The 15763-nt window shown below is 43.7% G+C and overlaps 4 protein-coding genes across 4 annotated transcripts; 3 read left to right on the top strand and 1 right to left on the bottom strand.

Annotated features, from left to right (window-relative positions):
- Positions 1–311: 311 nt before the first annotated feature.
- Positions 312–1268, top strand: IL334_001676 (uncharacterized protein; the record flags this gene model as incomplete). Its single annotated transcript, XM_062933431.1, has 4 exons — positions 312–334; positions 413–659; positions 828–1016; positions 1143–1268. 4 exons carry the CDS (start codon positions 312–314, stop codon positions 1266–1268), a joined length of 585 nt encoding a protein of 194 aa, XP_062789482.1.
- Positions 1269–1548: 280 nt separating this feature from the next.
- Positions 1549–2221, bottom strand: IL334_001677 (uncharacterized protein; the record flags this gene model as incomplete). The annotated part of the gene is made up of 3 exons (XM_062933432.1): positions 1549–1597; positions 1762–1984; positions 2068–2221. The coding sequence occupies 3 exons, from the start codon at positions 2219–2221 to the stop codon at positions 1549–1551; spliced, it is 426 nt and encodes a 141-aa protein (XP_062789483.1).
- Positions 2222–2614: 393 nt separating this feature from the next.
- IL334_001678 (uncharacterized protein) lies at positions 2615–6814 on the top strand (the record flags this gene model as incomplete). The annotated part of the gene is made up of 17 exons (XM_062933433.1): positions 2615–2700; positions 2777–2894; positions 2959–3113; positions 3187–3298; positions 3355–3458; positions 3518–3588; positions 3646–3713; positions 3773–4220; positions 4275–4346; positions 4399–4866; positions 4929–5047; positions 5105–5281; positions 5356–5459; positions 5517–6160; positions 6226–6378; positions 6503–6714; positions 6773–6814. 17 exons carry the CDS (start codon positions 2615–2617, stop codon positions 6812–6814), a joined length of 3153 nt encoding a protein of 1050 aa, XP_062789484.1.
- A 582-nt stretch (positions 6815–7396) lies between these two features.
- On the top strand, positions 7397–15666 carry IL334_001679 (uncharacterized protein; the record flags this gene model as incomplete). Its single annotated transcript, XM_062933434.1, has 5 exons — positions 7397–8725; positions 8821–8940; positions 9027–10641; positions 10719–10856; positions 10910–15666. The coding sequence occupies 5 exons, from the start codon at positions 7397–7399 to the stop codon at positions 15664–15666; spliced, it is 7959 nt and encodes a 2652-aa protein (XP_062789485.1).
- Between the last annotated feature and the right edge of the window lie 97 nt (positions 15667–15763).

The raw sequence follows: 15763 nt of genomic DNA on the forward strand, positions 1-15763 counted from the left end.
CTGACTGTTGTTTCCAGGGATAGATTTCTTGGGATACTTATTCACAACTGATGATGGTCTCTTTCTTCGTGTATAACACTTTGTCCGATATCCCATAGATCGACTGGTCTATCTTTGCATCTTTCATCGAACACAACTTTGAACGTCCTCCACTTTTCATTATCTTACGTAATTATACACCGGCGATCAGCTAACTGTAAAATTAATGCCTTCGACGTGACGCTGAAGCAGGCGGTGGCCGGATTTCATAATAAATGGTCACATTAATTGATGTTGTTCGCCATCTTACTTGTAGAGACCATCAAGACAAAATGATTATACGGCATCGTTCAATGTGAGTTTAGCTAGAATTGCAGGCATTGGAACTCCAACATATACTGTACCAGCTAATCCGAATTGACCAATCCAACAGATCTTTCCTCCTGTTTTTCGTATTGACCCTCCTCATCCTTTCTCCTCTCACTCAAGCTACCTCCATATCACCCCCAGAACCCAGACATACATACGTGCCTATCACCAGATCGCTAGATGACCGAGCGGATCATCACCCTAGCTCAAGCTCGAAACCCAAATACAAGAAACCAGAATACGTCGCTCATCCTGCTGGAAATTTAGTTTGTAGACCTTTTGGTGAATGTGAACCGTGTCCCAAAGATGAGGTGAGTATCATCCATCATACCTTCATGTTCGCTGTTCGTTGTAACTCGTCGATCTTGTGGCGCGGAGGCGTTCATGAGAGTAGCGACTTAGTCATCAATCACTCACTCAATTGAAGATTAAGCAACGTATACGTGCACTAATCTCCCATGTTTGCAAAACGTAATTAGCTAGATCAACCATTTTGTTTCCCATTCGGTAATAGGAGGTTACTGCATTGTATTCCAGCATCAACATCAAACACTGAAGATGGAAATGGAAATGAGAAAACAGGAAATGGTCAAGTCGGGGAAGTTCCAGCTTGGGAAGCTTGTGGTAAAGTCATAAGAAAAGAAAGACGAGATTTCTGGGAATTCGTGGTGAGTATCTTATATGATTCGTGACGAGTTCAGGTCCAAATACTCAGGTCCAAGATCAGACCTTCCTCAAGCCATACCTTTGAGATATTTACGTTTAACTGATGCGATCGATTCATAATAACGTAGACTGCAAATCTCTTATTCTTGATCGTGGCCTTGACTATTTTATGGGCAAGAACTTCTGCTTTGGCAACTGAACAATATAGACAATTAGCAGCTAGGATAGGTATACCAAGTGGTGGATGGACATGATTATGCCTTCACGAACTCAGAGGCTGATTATGTATTATTATTCTATGCACGCGTTCGGATGAAACGACTACTATGGTTTTTGCAAATGACGTGAAATCGTTAGGGCTTCGTTAGATTTCCCACAGAGCCCTCTTTACTCTGGATAAGGGGGAACACTTGGTTTGAAAAGGAGACAAGGGTTGATGGATGGCAAATGCCTCATTTGTGTTTCAACTGTTATCCGGGGCTTTGGCATTTCATAGTACAGTTGCATTATGACGATTTGTATACAATGAAGGTATCACGTGGTAGATTTCAGGTAATTTGAAGCCTTGATTTTATCTCTATTCCTATTTATTTGATTAATCGATGGTGATCAGCTCAAATTACAGAAAATCATAGCACGGTTGATTCAACAAATCGAGCAAAGATCCACCAACAGTTTCTACACTTTCTGATGGCGATGGGAGGTGCGAAATCCCATTGGAAAAAAATGCGAAAAAAGATTACTCACAAATTCTTCAATTTCCTTTTTTCCTTAATCACATCGAATCCCTCTTGACCTTCTTTATGTAACTCCACATTATTTTCAGCTACCTTATGAGCTTTTGAGGTGTCTTCTAATAGATTCCATAACCAAGGTGGATATTGATCGTCTTCTAACGCTACTGGATCAGGTTTATCCTTGAGTATCGATAAGCCAGTCAAGGTCGTTCCTGCTGGTACGGATGACACGACTATTCGTGGATGAATGCATAACCTTGATCAGCATCGATATTGAATAGTGTGGTCAGAATAGGAATTACATTGATTGACTTACTCTTTGTTGACTTTGGTTTCGGTTTAGATTGTTTTGAAGAAGATGATGAAGCAGCCGAGGATGAAGATGAAGAAGAAAATTGTAATATGGCGGTTCGAGGTATTTGACTAGCTCGTTTAGATACGATTCGCGGTATGATGGTGGTGAATGACATGATGATGAGTCGAGTCGATAACTATGCTGTTGATTGATATACCCTTCCGAACAATACCTGAGATGAATTGACAAGGTGATGTCTCAACTCTCTATTATTGCTGTTCATCGATTTCATGAAGCCGAAAGTTGATCCCAAAAGTGCAGAAATCTCAATTCCTGACGTGGCAATGTTATGTGAATCTTGCGCACGTGGCAACGACGGGCTTATCACCAATCCATCATTATAAGAATCGAGACGCGTGAAGATGGAGGCGCGTCTTTTCTCATTTCCGAAAATCAAATTCACCACGCAACTATTTCATCTGAACATTACTTTTTCACCATTCGTTCGCAATCGATACTTCTCATCCTCAAACCTCTTGGGTAGTGAGGGACAACAACACCCTCAATCATGGCAGAAGCATCTCCAGATTCTATCACATCGTTACCATGTCATTTGAAAGGTGTGACCAAAGTCTGTTTCTCACCTGACGGATCGTGAGTTCAGCTTCGTTTGCTACCTCGAATCCCGTAAGAGATAAGTGAAACAAGCTGACGAAAATTGATTATGCAGAACGATATTCACTGGAGGTTCAGATTGTCTAGTAAGGATACATAAAGCCGATAACCCAGATTCTGAACCTGGATTTCACGATAATCATACCGATGCAGTAACTTCCTTGACCTGTTCAGTGAGCTGCCCTTTCCGAATGGTGTCGTGAAGCTCGCAGCTGATTCAATACTTGTATGATGTAGAGAACCAACTTGATAACAGCATCGGAAGATAACATAGCGCGGATATTTTCTTATCCTCAAAATGAATTTGAAGGCTTTCTGACTAGATCTTCTGGAGTTCCGATACGATGGGTTAGTGTAGATAATTCAGGTGAAAGAGTTGCTGTTTGTAGCGAGTATGTCGCATTTCCTTAAAATCAGCTGATCAGGTATCATCTTGAGATTACATACAGCTGATAACAACCACAGTGATTTACTAGTCAAGATCGTAAATGTAAAAGATACAAGTAGAGTGTCATTACTATCAGATAATAACAAATCGGTTAGATCAGCAACATGGGATCCATCTGGAAAGTACCTCGTAAGTCAGCTAGTCCTTACCAACCCGAGCTCAATTGACTTGAATTATCGTCATAGACCACAGCATCATGCGACGGGAAAATAAAAGTTTACGACACGACTGGCTCAGCACCGATTTGCTTGAAGATCATGGAAGGTGTTATCGGTTCTAGCGAGTCTGAGTGAGCTGCCATTTTTGCCTATTACACATTAAGATAGCCAACGTTATCTTGCGAAACAGGTCCAGCACATCATGCTATGCTCAATGGCACCCCTCAGGAAACTACTTTGCTGTGCCAACGAGAACAAATGGCAAGCTTGCTTGATGATAACAAAGGCAAATACAGCTGACGATTGAAACATTTGCAGATATTGGTATCATAAGTAGAGAAGGATGGAGCAAACAAACCACCTTCACGCATGATGGCCCTAAATCTGTAAGCTCGCTTCAACTGCAACTATCTGAGTTTGACAAGCTGACAAGATAATCTCACAGCCCATCGGGGAACTCGCTTGGTCACCTAATGGAAAATATCTCGCATCTTCTTCATCTACAACAATCTATATATGGTCCACCGATTCACGTCAAGTAATAGCAAAGCATAACAATCTTGATGGAGCTATCTCTGGGCTCTGCTTCTCACCGACAACCAATCTCATAGCGTATACCTCATTGGATGGATCATTCTGCCGATGGACGAAGCCCATTCCTGCGGATTTACCTAATCCGTTCACATCGGAAAAGGAGGAAGCTAAGAATCTGGATAAATTGTTAGATGACGAGTTTGGAGATGACCTAGAGATGGATATGGAAGAAAAAGGTGAAGATTTGGATGATGCAGAACGTGATACATTCGGTGATGATGGTTGGATAGTGGATGATGATGGTGGTTATGGAAAAGATGATGACGAGAGGAAATGGACCAGTGGAAGAACAGAAGTTGGTGAGTTAGCCGTTTCATGACCTGCGATAAGTATAAAACTGAGGCACAAAATAGTCAATGTCACAAAGGCTCAATCGTCATTTACACCTGGAAGTACAGAATTCAAGAATAAGAAGAGATACTTGGGTAAGTGAGAACAATTGGAATGCATGCAGATGAAATACTTATGTGATTTTAGCATTCAACATGATCGGTGTTATTGACGTGACGGATCAAGAAACGCATAACGTAGTCAACGTGGAATTCCACGATAAATCCGCTAGGAGAGGTTATCATTTCCAAGATCACAACAAGTATGCTATCGCTTCATTAGGTGAACAAGGGATCGTATATGCTTCAACATTTGAAGCAGAATCGCCTTCAAGCGTATACTACAGGCCATACGATTCATGGGCGTCGCAATCGGATTGGTCGATCTCTCTGCCACAAGGGGAAGAAGCGCTTGCCGTCGCAGCTGGAGGAGGATCAAGTGCAGAAGGTGGATTAGGTAGTGTGATAATAGCTACAAGTAAGGGATATGTTAGATTCTTGACTGCTAGTGGATTACAAAGATACATCTGGAGATTAGGTGAAGAAGTGATCTCAATAGCCGCTGGACGAGATAAAGTGATCGTGGTCCACAGAGAAGGTGGAACCAGTTTGGATGGTAAGTAGGGCTAGAACGTTTGCGAAGAGGTGCCTGGCTGATGGAATACGATGGGGATGTAGGATGTCAGAATTTGAGGTACTCATTGATGGATCTGGACACTTTCGAAATATTGCAAGAAGGGCGAGTACCGCTACCCAAAAAAGTAACGTTAAAATGGCTTGGATTCACTTCGGAAGGCGTGAGTGCTTCTTTCATCGTGACAACAATTCCAGCTAAGTGGTCACTTGATATACAGGTTCCAGCAATATACGACTCGGCAGGATTGCTTTCCGTTCTTGATAGACACAGACGACCAGGTCAAGCTAGATGGATACCGCTTCTGGATACTTTGTCTTTGCGCAAAGAAGGCAAACAGGAGAATTACTGGCCTGTCGGGATGACAGCGACCCATTTCTCTTGTGTTATACTGAAGGTGAGTTGGGAAGTAGAGCATACCTTTTCCATTTGAGAAGGACTGGTTAGCTGAGACCGTGCGATCTGATTCAGGGATCGGAGAAAGAACCCTGGTTCCCCCGACCGCTAATACAAGAGATCGAAATGCATATGCCACTTCTGAATATGGATAACCAGCAAGGCAAACTTGAAGAAAGGTATGTCAGCTCCTGTAGCCCGCGTAGTGCATGTTCAGCTGATAAATCGACATGCAGTCTCGTACGAGGACATCTTGTTCTCTCTACGCTGACGGATTCAGTCGATCCAGACTCCGAATCCCTGATCAAAGAAAAGGAAGTTGCTCTCGACAAAGAATACCTTCAACTCGTTCAAATAGCGTGTAAAGCGGACAACCTCCAACGCGCGTTAGACGTCGTCAGACTCATGCATAACTCGGGTACAATAGAAGCCGCAGCAAAAGTGGCTGCTTTCTATCATTTACCAGGCTTACAAGAGCGAATCGTCTCTGTCAAAACCGAAAAGGAAAGAAGAAAAAGGGAGAGAAAATCTAAACCTAGAATACCTGAATATGTCCCTGTAGCTTCGTCAAGCAACCACCACGGATCCTCCTCAGCGAAAGGCTTCACGAGTGATTTCGCTCCTCGTCCTAATGGAACAAGAAGATCATTCGGAGGTGTAAATAGAGATGCTACACCTGTATCTTCAGTACCTCCAGATACATACATACCGGAAACACCTGGAAACGAAGAGGAGTCAACACCAGCACCAGACTTAGATCATGAATCAGTTTCACCTATAGCGAAAAGAAGGAAATTGGAAGAAAGTCATCAGGATGAAAATAGTTTCGCGGTTCCTCGACCCAAAAAGAAGGTTGACGAATTCCCATTTCCACCACCGAGTAAGTTGACACTGCATACACGGGTAGATCAGTGAGGAAGATAACTGATATCCTATGAGCTACAGACGCAGCACCGAAAAATCCGTTCGCGAAGAAAGCAGTAGGATCAAACCCTTTCGCTAAACCTTCAGGTGGTACAGGTAAACAACTAGAGAATATCAAATCTACAAGTTTCTTTGAAAGAGTCGATGACATAAATTCCAGTGGAATATCCAAGTGTGGGTAGGAAATTACACCGTGTTGATGTTCAAATCCATACATCATTTCATTCCCTGTGGGGCATCAGCTGACTGCGCAAATACGACATAATGTAATTGTTGATAGCTGACCTTGCTCGTGCAGCTTCCACTAAATCCAAGCCTATACCCAAGACAAAAGGAAAAGAAGCCAACGGTAAACAAACTACCTTGTTTGGAGCTGGAGTCACCAAAAGACCCGCACCAAAGACAACGGCTGACTCTTTCGTGTCCACCGAAACTGAAGGTGATGAAGAGGAGACACAAAGGGATGAGGAAGAAGACGAGAGAACAACGGGGATATTGGAGGAAAGTAATGTGAGTGCAGAAGGATCATCTTGAACACAGAATCAGAAGCTAATGAGTGGATGAACAGGTACAAGAGACTATGAGTCCTGACGAGATGGAAGTGGAGTAGTCAACTGTCATTAAACAAAACTTGTGTACCATTAGTCAACATATCAGGATTGCGATAGTATCGGGTTTCTGTATGCATAGGAGATAGTCTTGTCAAATACTAACATAGCTCATCACTGAAGACTGGGCACCGCTCAAAAGAAGGTGCTTCCTTGAATTACCGATCACTCAAAACACTTTGATAAAATCGTCCCAACGGATTATGCAGGGTGTAAGGGGGAGATTGATCATCATCGCCCTCGATATTCAAAGGTGTGTGTAACCTTCATCGCGGTCACAGCGACTCACCTTCCTTTGACGTTCAACATGTCTGGTAGGTTTCACTTTACCTTCCTTTGGTATCATAATCCAGAAAGCAACGCTTGGCTCAACAATGGTGTAACAACAAGAGTCATGCTGAAATTGATTTAATACAACCTCAGTCTTTCATGTATTCAATCTTTCACTACTCATTTATGTTGGATTGGACCTATTGACTGACTGACATACGCTCATTAACTTATACACGACTAATAGAGACTGATCATACCGCCTCTATATACCTGTTTGACAAAAGGCTCCGGCTAGCCTGCTGCTCTCCCCTATGACGGCTGTCCACGTCGCTGCTCGAGAGGCAGGTTATTTAGTAGGAGTATTATCTGTTATCTTATTGATATCATGGTTTAAGTTTGGTCGAGGTTCTAAGAATTCACTGGAAGACGATGAAAAAGCACGTAGGCAAAAGCAAAAGGAAAGGGAGAGGGAAAGGGAGAGGGAAAGAGACAGAGATAGAAATAAGAATAAGGGAGATGAAAATTCAAATAATGGTAAAAATGATAATCGAAATGCGAATAATAACGGAAGAGATCAAGGAGGAACATCAAGAGATCCAAACACACCTGAAAATACAACACCTTCAACTTCGTTTGATCCTCCTCCCACTCTGGCAGATGATGATGGAAATGGCAAGCGGGGTCGATCATTCAACCCCGATGACGATTCTGATAGAGGTACAGGTATTCCCATAACTACAAGTTTTACTATTAATCCTCAAACAACGCTCGACCTTACTACTAATCCTGATGATAAAGTCCAGCTCACTATCGGTGCTAATAATGGAATTGGTGGTGGTGGTGGTGGCGGCGGTGGAGCTGATGGTGGAGCTGATGGATACGAGACTGGTATATCGAACTATGGCTTTCGATCGGGAGGTGGTGATGGTGAGAGACAACCAATATATAACGGTCGAATATTAAGACAACCTTTAACAGCTTCAATTCCAATTGAAAATGATCTTGTATCTCCACTTTTAACTCAACAACTCCCACCAGAACAACGGAGAATCAGACCACCGCCATTTTCACCTTTTGATGCAATAACACCTTTTACACCCAGAGTAAATCGTGGATTCCAACTACAACCTATAACACCTGGTCCGATCCGTATTCCAAGAGGTGCTCGAAACGATACTCGTACTCGTTCGAGATTCGATCCATTTGCAGAACCTGAATTGATATCTCCATCAACATCAAGTCTGTCTTCTTCAAATTCAACTTTTTCAGGTATAAGCGAAAACCTTACGCCCATCTTAGGTGAGGTAGGGATGAAGAGAGATCCTATTCTGATTGGAACAGCTATTATGCCTGGAGAAATGGATCCTTTCGCTTATAATTCTGCTATACCTGAAAAGTCTCATTTCGATTATCATGATCTCGAACTCGAACTCGAAAAGCCAGGTCTTGTAAGAAACAGAAATAGAAATGGGGATATTGATATTGATACTGATGTCCAACCTCAACCGATCAATCTTAGAACGAGAAGATTAAGTCAAGTACTTAATGTACCTGATATCAGTTCAGAATCTATATCAGACTATGGTAGAGGTGATCCTCTAAATACCACCAAAGTGGATTCAGAGGCATCAAGTCCGATCGTAAGTCTTTTCGTCTTTACCACCGTTATCATTTGTAATACCCCGTGACAAATTGAAAAATGAGTTTCAGAGCTGATGTATATCAATTCTAATAGAGGTTAAACCCGATTTATGTCAATGACCCCAAGGATGTTCGTTCAGGTAAACGAGATATCGAAGAGACGGATCTGTCTCCATTGAAAGCCGGAGTTAACGATCCTCTATCTGATACACCTGTGAGTAACTTATCGGTCGTGGTAGTCCTGCACATTCAAGCACTACCATTACTCTGACAGCCGCTGACAGTCAATCAATGTCATAGGCGGGTACCAAGACCAAACGTAAAGAGCGACAACGAGAACGAGCTGGTCGAGAGAGAAGATGGTCGAATGTCGAAGCGGTAACCCCTCAAGCTGTTAATCTACCCACTCCACTGGGAGAGGAAAGAAAGGCAAGACGTAAGAACAGAGAAAGAGCTGAAATCGACCTTGACGTCAACGAAAAAGTGAGAGCAAGAGATCGAGTGCCTATCTCACCCGAGAGAGTAAGAGGTAAAGAAAGGCAAAAGAAGATGAAACGAGCAAGAGTCAAAGTAATTGACAGAGAGACTGGTAGAGTCAAAACGGAGGAAGTCCTAGTCACGGATGTATCAGACTCTGAGCGAGTCAAAGACAGACTCAAACCTAAACGCCGAGTCAGAGTATCTATCTCAGATAGTGAAACTGAGAGTATCATTGGAGAGACTGAGAAGGAAAAACGTAGGGCGAAAGAAAAGGAAAAGAGGAAACAGAGATTGAAATTGGAAAATTCAGATGATCAATATCTCACTGTTGATTCTGATGGTAAGAAAATCAAAAAGAAACGAAGAAGGAGAATAGCAGTTAGTGATGATGAAGAAGAAGATAAAAAAATCAAAAGGAAACAAAAACAAAGATTGAGATCTAGATCAGGAGAAATCACAGAAGGCGAATCGGAGATTGAGATAATGGATCAATATGGTAAGATCCGAAGAAAAAAGAAGGCTGGATTAAGAGGGGGTGACGAGGGAGAAGAACTTGTGAGATCAAGAAAGAACAGAAGAAGAGAGAAAGTTGGCTATGAAGGTGGACTTGACGATGAAGGAGAGGAAGAAGAATTGTACGAAAGACATATGGATAAATCAGGTAAATCCCGTATGAGGAAGTTGCCAAGAAACGATCCTTACCAACAGGCCTTTGCGAAGAGACAAAGACAAGCGGATGGTATAGGGATAGAAAATGAGGAAGGATATGATTATGTTGATGGTCAATATAGACCAATGAGAATCAAAGGTCAAAATCAACAATTCAATCCTAGTGAAATCCTTTCGCAGAGGCATCCACTTCAAGAGCAGTATCAACAGCAACAAGCTGTACAAGTACCTATGAATGGAAATAACGGAGTCCAGGTTCCACAAAACAGCGACTTTCATCAAGTCAGGAATCCCATCGATCGGTCTCTGGATGATCAAATTCGAACCGAGTATCCTAGCCTTTCCAGGATAGACAGAGATGAACTCGCCGAACTGAGGATGAAGAAGTTGAGATCTGAGCAGGAAAGTCAGCCTCTCGCAGGGCGTGAAAGGTTAAGACCCCAAAATGAGATCCGTGATGATGAAGAAGCGGTCGATCGACAGAGAGCCATCAAAGGACCTGGAAGAACGAACATGCGGAACGAAGCTGAGGATGGGACAGCTGAGTTCGCACATGAGACAAGGGAGGAGCTAGAAAACCCCCGTCAACGGACAGGACCGAGAAAGAGGTCAGTCATCAATACAGACAACGGACAGGAAGAATCCCTCGAAGACTTCGAAGAGGGGCAAGAAGGGAATAAGACGAGAAAGAAAGACGATGAAGAGCTGGAAAGATTGCGAAAGGCGAAAATGGATGCGATCCTCGGCGATAGGGATGGTCATAATCGTGAGTTTGTTTCCTCCATGCTCGAAATTGTGTCAATTTCAAGAGAACACAGAAACTGACTGTATCCTCGCGCGCAGTGATGGCTAGACCTGATAGACCGACGGGTCCTGGACAAAGTTTCAGGAAAACACGTCGAAAGGTTCAAATTGAGGATGATAAGCCAATGTCAGACGGTATCCCGCAAGAGAAGGAACCAGATGTCAAAAAGGATGACAGTGAGTATGACAGTCAAAACGAGATATGTCGAAGTATTGATCGGATTGAGTAGTGGTACACCCAGATGAAGCTGCTCACCCTCAAGATGTGGCAAATGGACAAGGGCATCATTCACCTACAGTGACAAAAGAATATCACTCGGCCCTCCAGGAAATGAAAGATACCACTCCTCCGCTTTCGGAAACCAAGGACAGAACACAATCATCGCCCACTGTAAAGAAAGAGTGCCAAGACAGAAGTCACGTTGAGCCGCCTCGTAAAACTGCACGAACCGATGATGCGGAGACGCACAAACCTTTAACCTCGACTCAAGACTACCATTCATCCCTGCGAGAAATCAAAGAAGGCGATAGTAAACCCTTTCCTGCAGAAACCAATCCTAGGGAAGATACTCGCGCTAAGAAGACTGCCCGTCCCCAAGTAAGCCAGAGCAAGGAAGGTCCAATCGATACTGAAGAGTATCATCCAGCTCTTAAGGATATTAAAGAGTCCGAATCTGTGAAGACCAGAGACCCTCACGATGCACCTCGGACAGTCCGACGACATCGAGAGGAAGATGAGAAACGCGAGATCGTTGATGTCACTGAATTCGACGACGAGGAAGTCGGGGTATATGAAAGAACAGGTAAATTACCATCGCGGCTTCAGAATAAGACCAAGAAGAAGTCCAGAAGACATCGGCCGGTCGATGATGAGGAAGTGAGCGTTGAAGATGCAGTGATGGGTCGTTCGTCTAGGAGAAAAGATAGCAGAAGTTTAGAAACCTACGACCTTGACACATCGACTGAGCTGCGACATCAAACGAGGAATAGGTCTACTGACAAGACCAACAACCAGCTCCAACTCGCAAGAGACACTAGAACTCCTGATGAAGACGAGGATATCGGCGCACCATCCCCTGTTTTGCGCAAACAAGCTACCCAAAATAGGGACCGAAAGGGAGAAGCGCTACTCTCAAAAAATGATCAAGCCAATGTGAAGGCGTCGGCGGAATATCTGGTCCAGGCAAAATCGTCGTCAAAAGCACAGCCTGCTAGTCCGACATTCTCTGAAGCTGATACCGTTGTCGAATCAGACAATGAAAGGGTTCAATCTACTTCAATGCCCGTAATGAAAAGGAAAGACATCCAGAAGACGGGGCGTAAACGGGAAAAACAACATCAAACTTCTGAAGGTAGGGAAAATATCGAATCAAACGGTAGCCACGTGAGAAAGCAGCCAATGGGTCACAATGCCAGAGATGAACCAGTATCTCCAGATTTGTTTGATCATACGGCTGATGTGAAACCCGCTACGTACAGATTGAATGACAGGATACTGAATGAGAAAGATGGGAAAATCGTAACTGACGTATCCCAGAAGAAATCTGATGCCAATCGGCTTTCTGATCCTTTCCTCCAAGATCCTATAGGCGTGTTCAATGCATCGCTTCACAAACAGGACCCTATCCAAGTTCAAACAGTTTCGATTCCTGATCAACCATTTACCACAGGCACAACGACGGACGCATTTATGCGGCGTGAACAGCTAAACCAAGCGGCCTACAAATCCGAGCAACGGGAGCTAGATGAGGCAGCAAAAGAGAGAGAATTGGCGCAGAAAAGCCAGAAATATACATTGGAAGTTGATATAGAGCACAACAGAAAGGTTGATGCAATCTACAAAAGGCGGCACGCGCGGGAGGAGAGATACAGACGTGCCATCAAAGATGGTTTCAATCACACAGGGGAAGGATCGAGGGATGATGCGAGACATCAGGATTCCGGTAAAGCCCCAAATGGAGCGTCAAAGAATCCTCAAGCATCATCACCTAAAAGGCCTCTCCTCGAAAAACCCGAAAAGATTGATGAATACCACAACATAAGTGATATGATGGACTCATCCAGACCAGTACCTCAACCTGAGGTCGACAGGATTAGAGAAAACAGGGATCCCTTCCAACGAAGTCCAGAAAAAACTATCCACCCACAAGACTTTGGTCCCCATATAACCCCCGAAGAGGAAGAAAAGAGTAAAGAAAAAACATTTACACATCGAAAACGCCATAGGAAGACGGGAGATTTGACAGAGGAAGATTTGAGGAATACACCTCTTCCTTCTCCGAAAATCCCTATACCGAACGAGAAATTCACGAAGAACAATGAGGAGATTTGGCGTAAAGACCTAGAAAATAAACAAAGGCCGCCGGAACAGGAGCCTGAATCCCCTCAAGGAGAAAGCTGGAACGCAGGATGGGGATACAACAGGAGGGATGAAGAAGCCCTTAAGAAAGATCGGAAGATTGAGGAATTGACTCAAGAGACAGTAAGGAAAAGAAAGATCGATGCAGAAGAGATGAAGCGGATTGAGCAGGAATACGCTAAGCGTCACAACCGACTGCCTCCCAAGTCTCCTGGAGCATCTGATAATCAGTCGAAACCAAAAGACAAAAGAGGGCACGTCGCTAGGAACAAGGGTGACCCTGAAGATGGGTCCAAAACCGTCGTCGATGGGCACCCTTCGACACCTGATATATCAGCGATTAGAAATAGCGAGAGAAAGGGAGAGCCCACGGATTTGGCTGAAGATAAGGTTTCGAATCCACAATCGAAAACGAGGGAGACCGAAGAGTGGAACAGAGAGGGCGACCAAGAACATGACGAAGTGCCGGAAAGGAGAAAGCGAAAGGATAGCCGTGGCTCAGGGATAGAAGAAGAAGTCAAGACGACACCGAAACCAAAGGAACGAAATTTCGGTCGCAGAGGGGAAGACTCAAGAGATCGAAGCAAAGGCGATGCAAGGTATGAGAATACCAGTGAATTTCCAAAAGGAGCTTCAAAGCATTCACAAGGATCACCGCCTTCTACAAGCCGTGCCTTGGGCGGATCCAATCCCCTCCAGCACAGAAGGAGGCGGCCGCGGGAGAAAGATAATGATCCAATCAGTAAAACAGAGCCGCATATCAGAGGCAATAAGCGAGATGATAGAAATGTACAGGGAGATGAAGCGACAGTTTCGGACGAAGACAGTACAGGAGGAAGAAGCCGGAGAAAGGATGCATTTGAGACACCAAAACACGAAGCGAGAGGACCAGAACGGATAGGAAGACAACCAGTCATTGACCAGGTAGATCAACCTAGGAATGGTTTAAATAGAGGATTGGGAAGAGATCAAAGATCCAATGATACTTCAAAAGGTGGCCTAAATCGTTCCCAAGAATCATCTTCTCCAATAAGCCCTCTTTCACCAGAGTCCCGTTCCGCACTGAAGGACAGGAAGACTCGGAGAGACGAAGGAGTCAAGGACGGTGCAGGAGGAGACGTAATTATGGAGGTATCCCCAGTAGAAGCTACAGGTCCTGAAATCGACACGTCCTACGGTCGTGGAGATGGGAAAAATAGTAAGCAGAGACAAGAAAGAAAGGCTGGCTTTGCAGATGAGCAAGGACACGATGGATCAAATATTCCGAAACAAAACAGACGTCCTCGTGATGACGGAGATGAATCAGACAGGAGAAAGAGCGAATCAGAAGATGAAACCTCAGCTGGACAGCCTGATCAGCGATTCAGACACATTAAACGAGGACGATCCGAAGAAGACACAGTGGACTCAGAAGACGATGGGCAAGAAGGGACAAGTGGTGAAAGAGCACAGCGGAAGTTTAAAGGAAGAAACCAAACGGAGAAAATGAAGAAGGACGCCAAAAAAGAGGCCATTGAAAAGAAGAAGAAGGAGAAATCAAGTGCAGCAGAATCCAGTCCGCAAGGAGGATATCACACGGAAGCTATTTCTCGAAACGTCAAGACCCACTTTAAAGCAGGGTGGCATATACTGAAATACGCTCCTCTCTGGTCGATCATGTCTGCCACCGCTTTCATCATTTACGTCGAAGTCTCAAGACAACTTTTCGCGATGCTTTCTATCTCTACAGGATCAACGACATTGTCTAAAAGAGGGTCGGTCGAAAGTTTAGGATATGACCTTGGGATAACCGGAACTTGGTTTTCTAATATGTTCAAATCTATTGGGATCGAATCTGAATCATTCTTCGTTTTCTTGAGTTTGTGGAATGTCATCTGTATTCTTATCCTAGCAATTCTGACTTCTGTCACATTGGATGCTGCCTCTACTCCTCATCATCAAGAAGATTCCAAGACTAGATTATGGAGATGGGTCAAGGGAATAATCACGTCTACTACAAGAGTCGTTCTCATGGATAGACATCTGCATAGTCCAAGAAAAGTCTTCTCCCGTGCTGGTCCGATGAGTGTGATTAGATTCATCGTATTTGGATGTCAAATCGTAGGAACGATGTTCATTTTCAGACAAATCATGAGTTTAGCTTATCTGAAAAGCAACGGATCCAAAACAACGTTCTCGACACTACCAGATGTGACTGTCACGCAAAATTCTCTGGCTTCGTTAGCTGAAAAGATGAGCACAGGATCAACTTTTACTATAGTCAATATTTTATTCTGTCTCTTAATGTTGAATTTGGCTTTATCTTGGTACTCATTCCTTCATCCGAGGAAAAAGGCATGGAAGCATTCTAGATCAGTAACAAAATGGATAGCTATATCAATGATAACAGCAACATTCACTATCTGTCTAATATATTTCCAAGAAATAGCCAACTATCTTTTACTGGATAACAAATCAAGCTCAAGTCAAAGTGGTAACGCAACAATCGTATTACTAGGTGCGAATGTCATGTTTGTTAGTTTACTCCCTGGGATGGGATTCGTAGTGTACGAATTGGATAAAGTTTGGTGTAGGAGGTATCCCAATGGGGTTTTCAAGTGGAAAAAATCAGGACATCGTGGGTCGTGAATGTTGAAGATGTGGCGGAGGGCGGAATACTGTAGATGTGTATTGTGAAAGCGCCGTTATACCTGCAAAGGCTCATAAGTCACAGCCAAGGACAATT

Source organism: Kwoniella shivajii, chromosome 2 (assembly GCF_035658355.1).
Source record: "Kwoniella shivajii chromosome 2, complete sequence".
NCBI lineage: Eukaryota > Fungi > Basidiomycota > Tremellomycetes > Tremellales > Cryptococcaceae > Kwoniella > Kwoniella shivajii.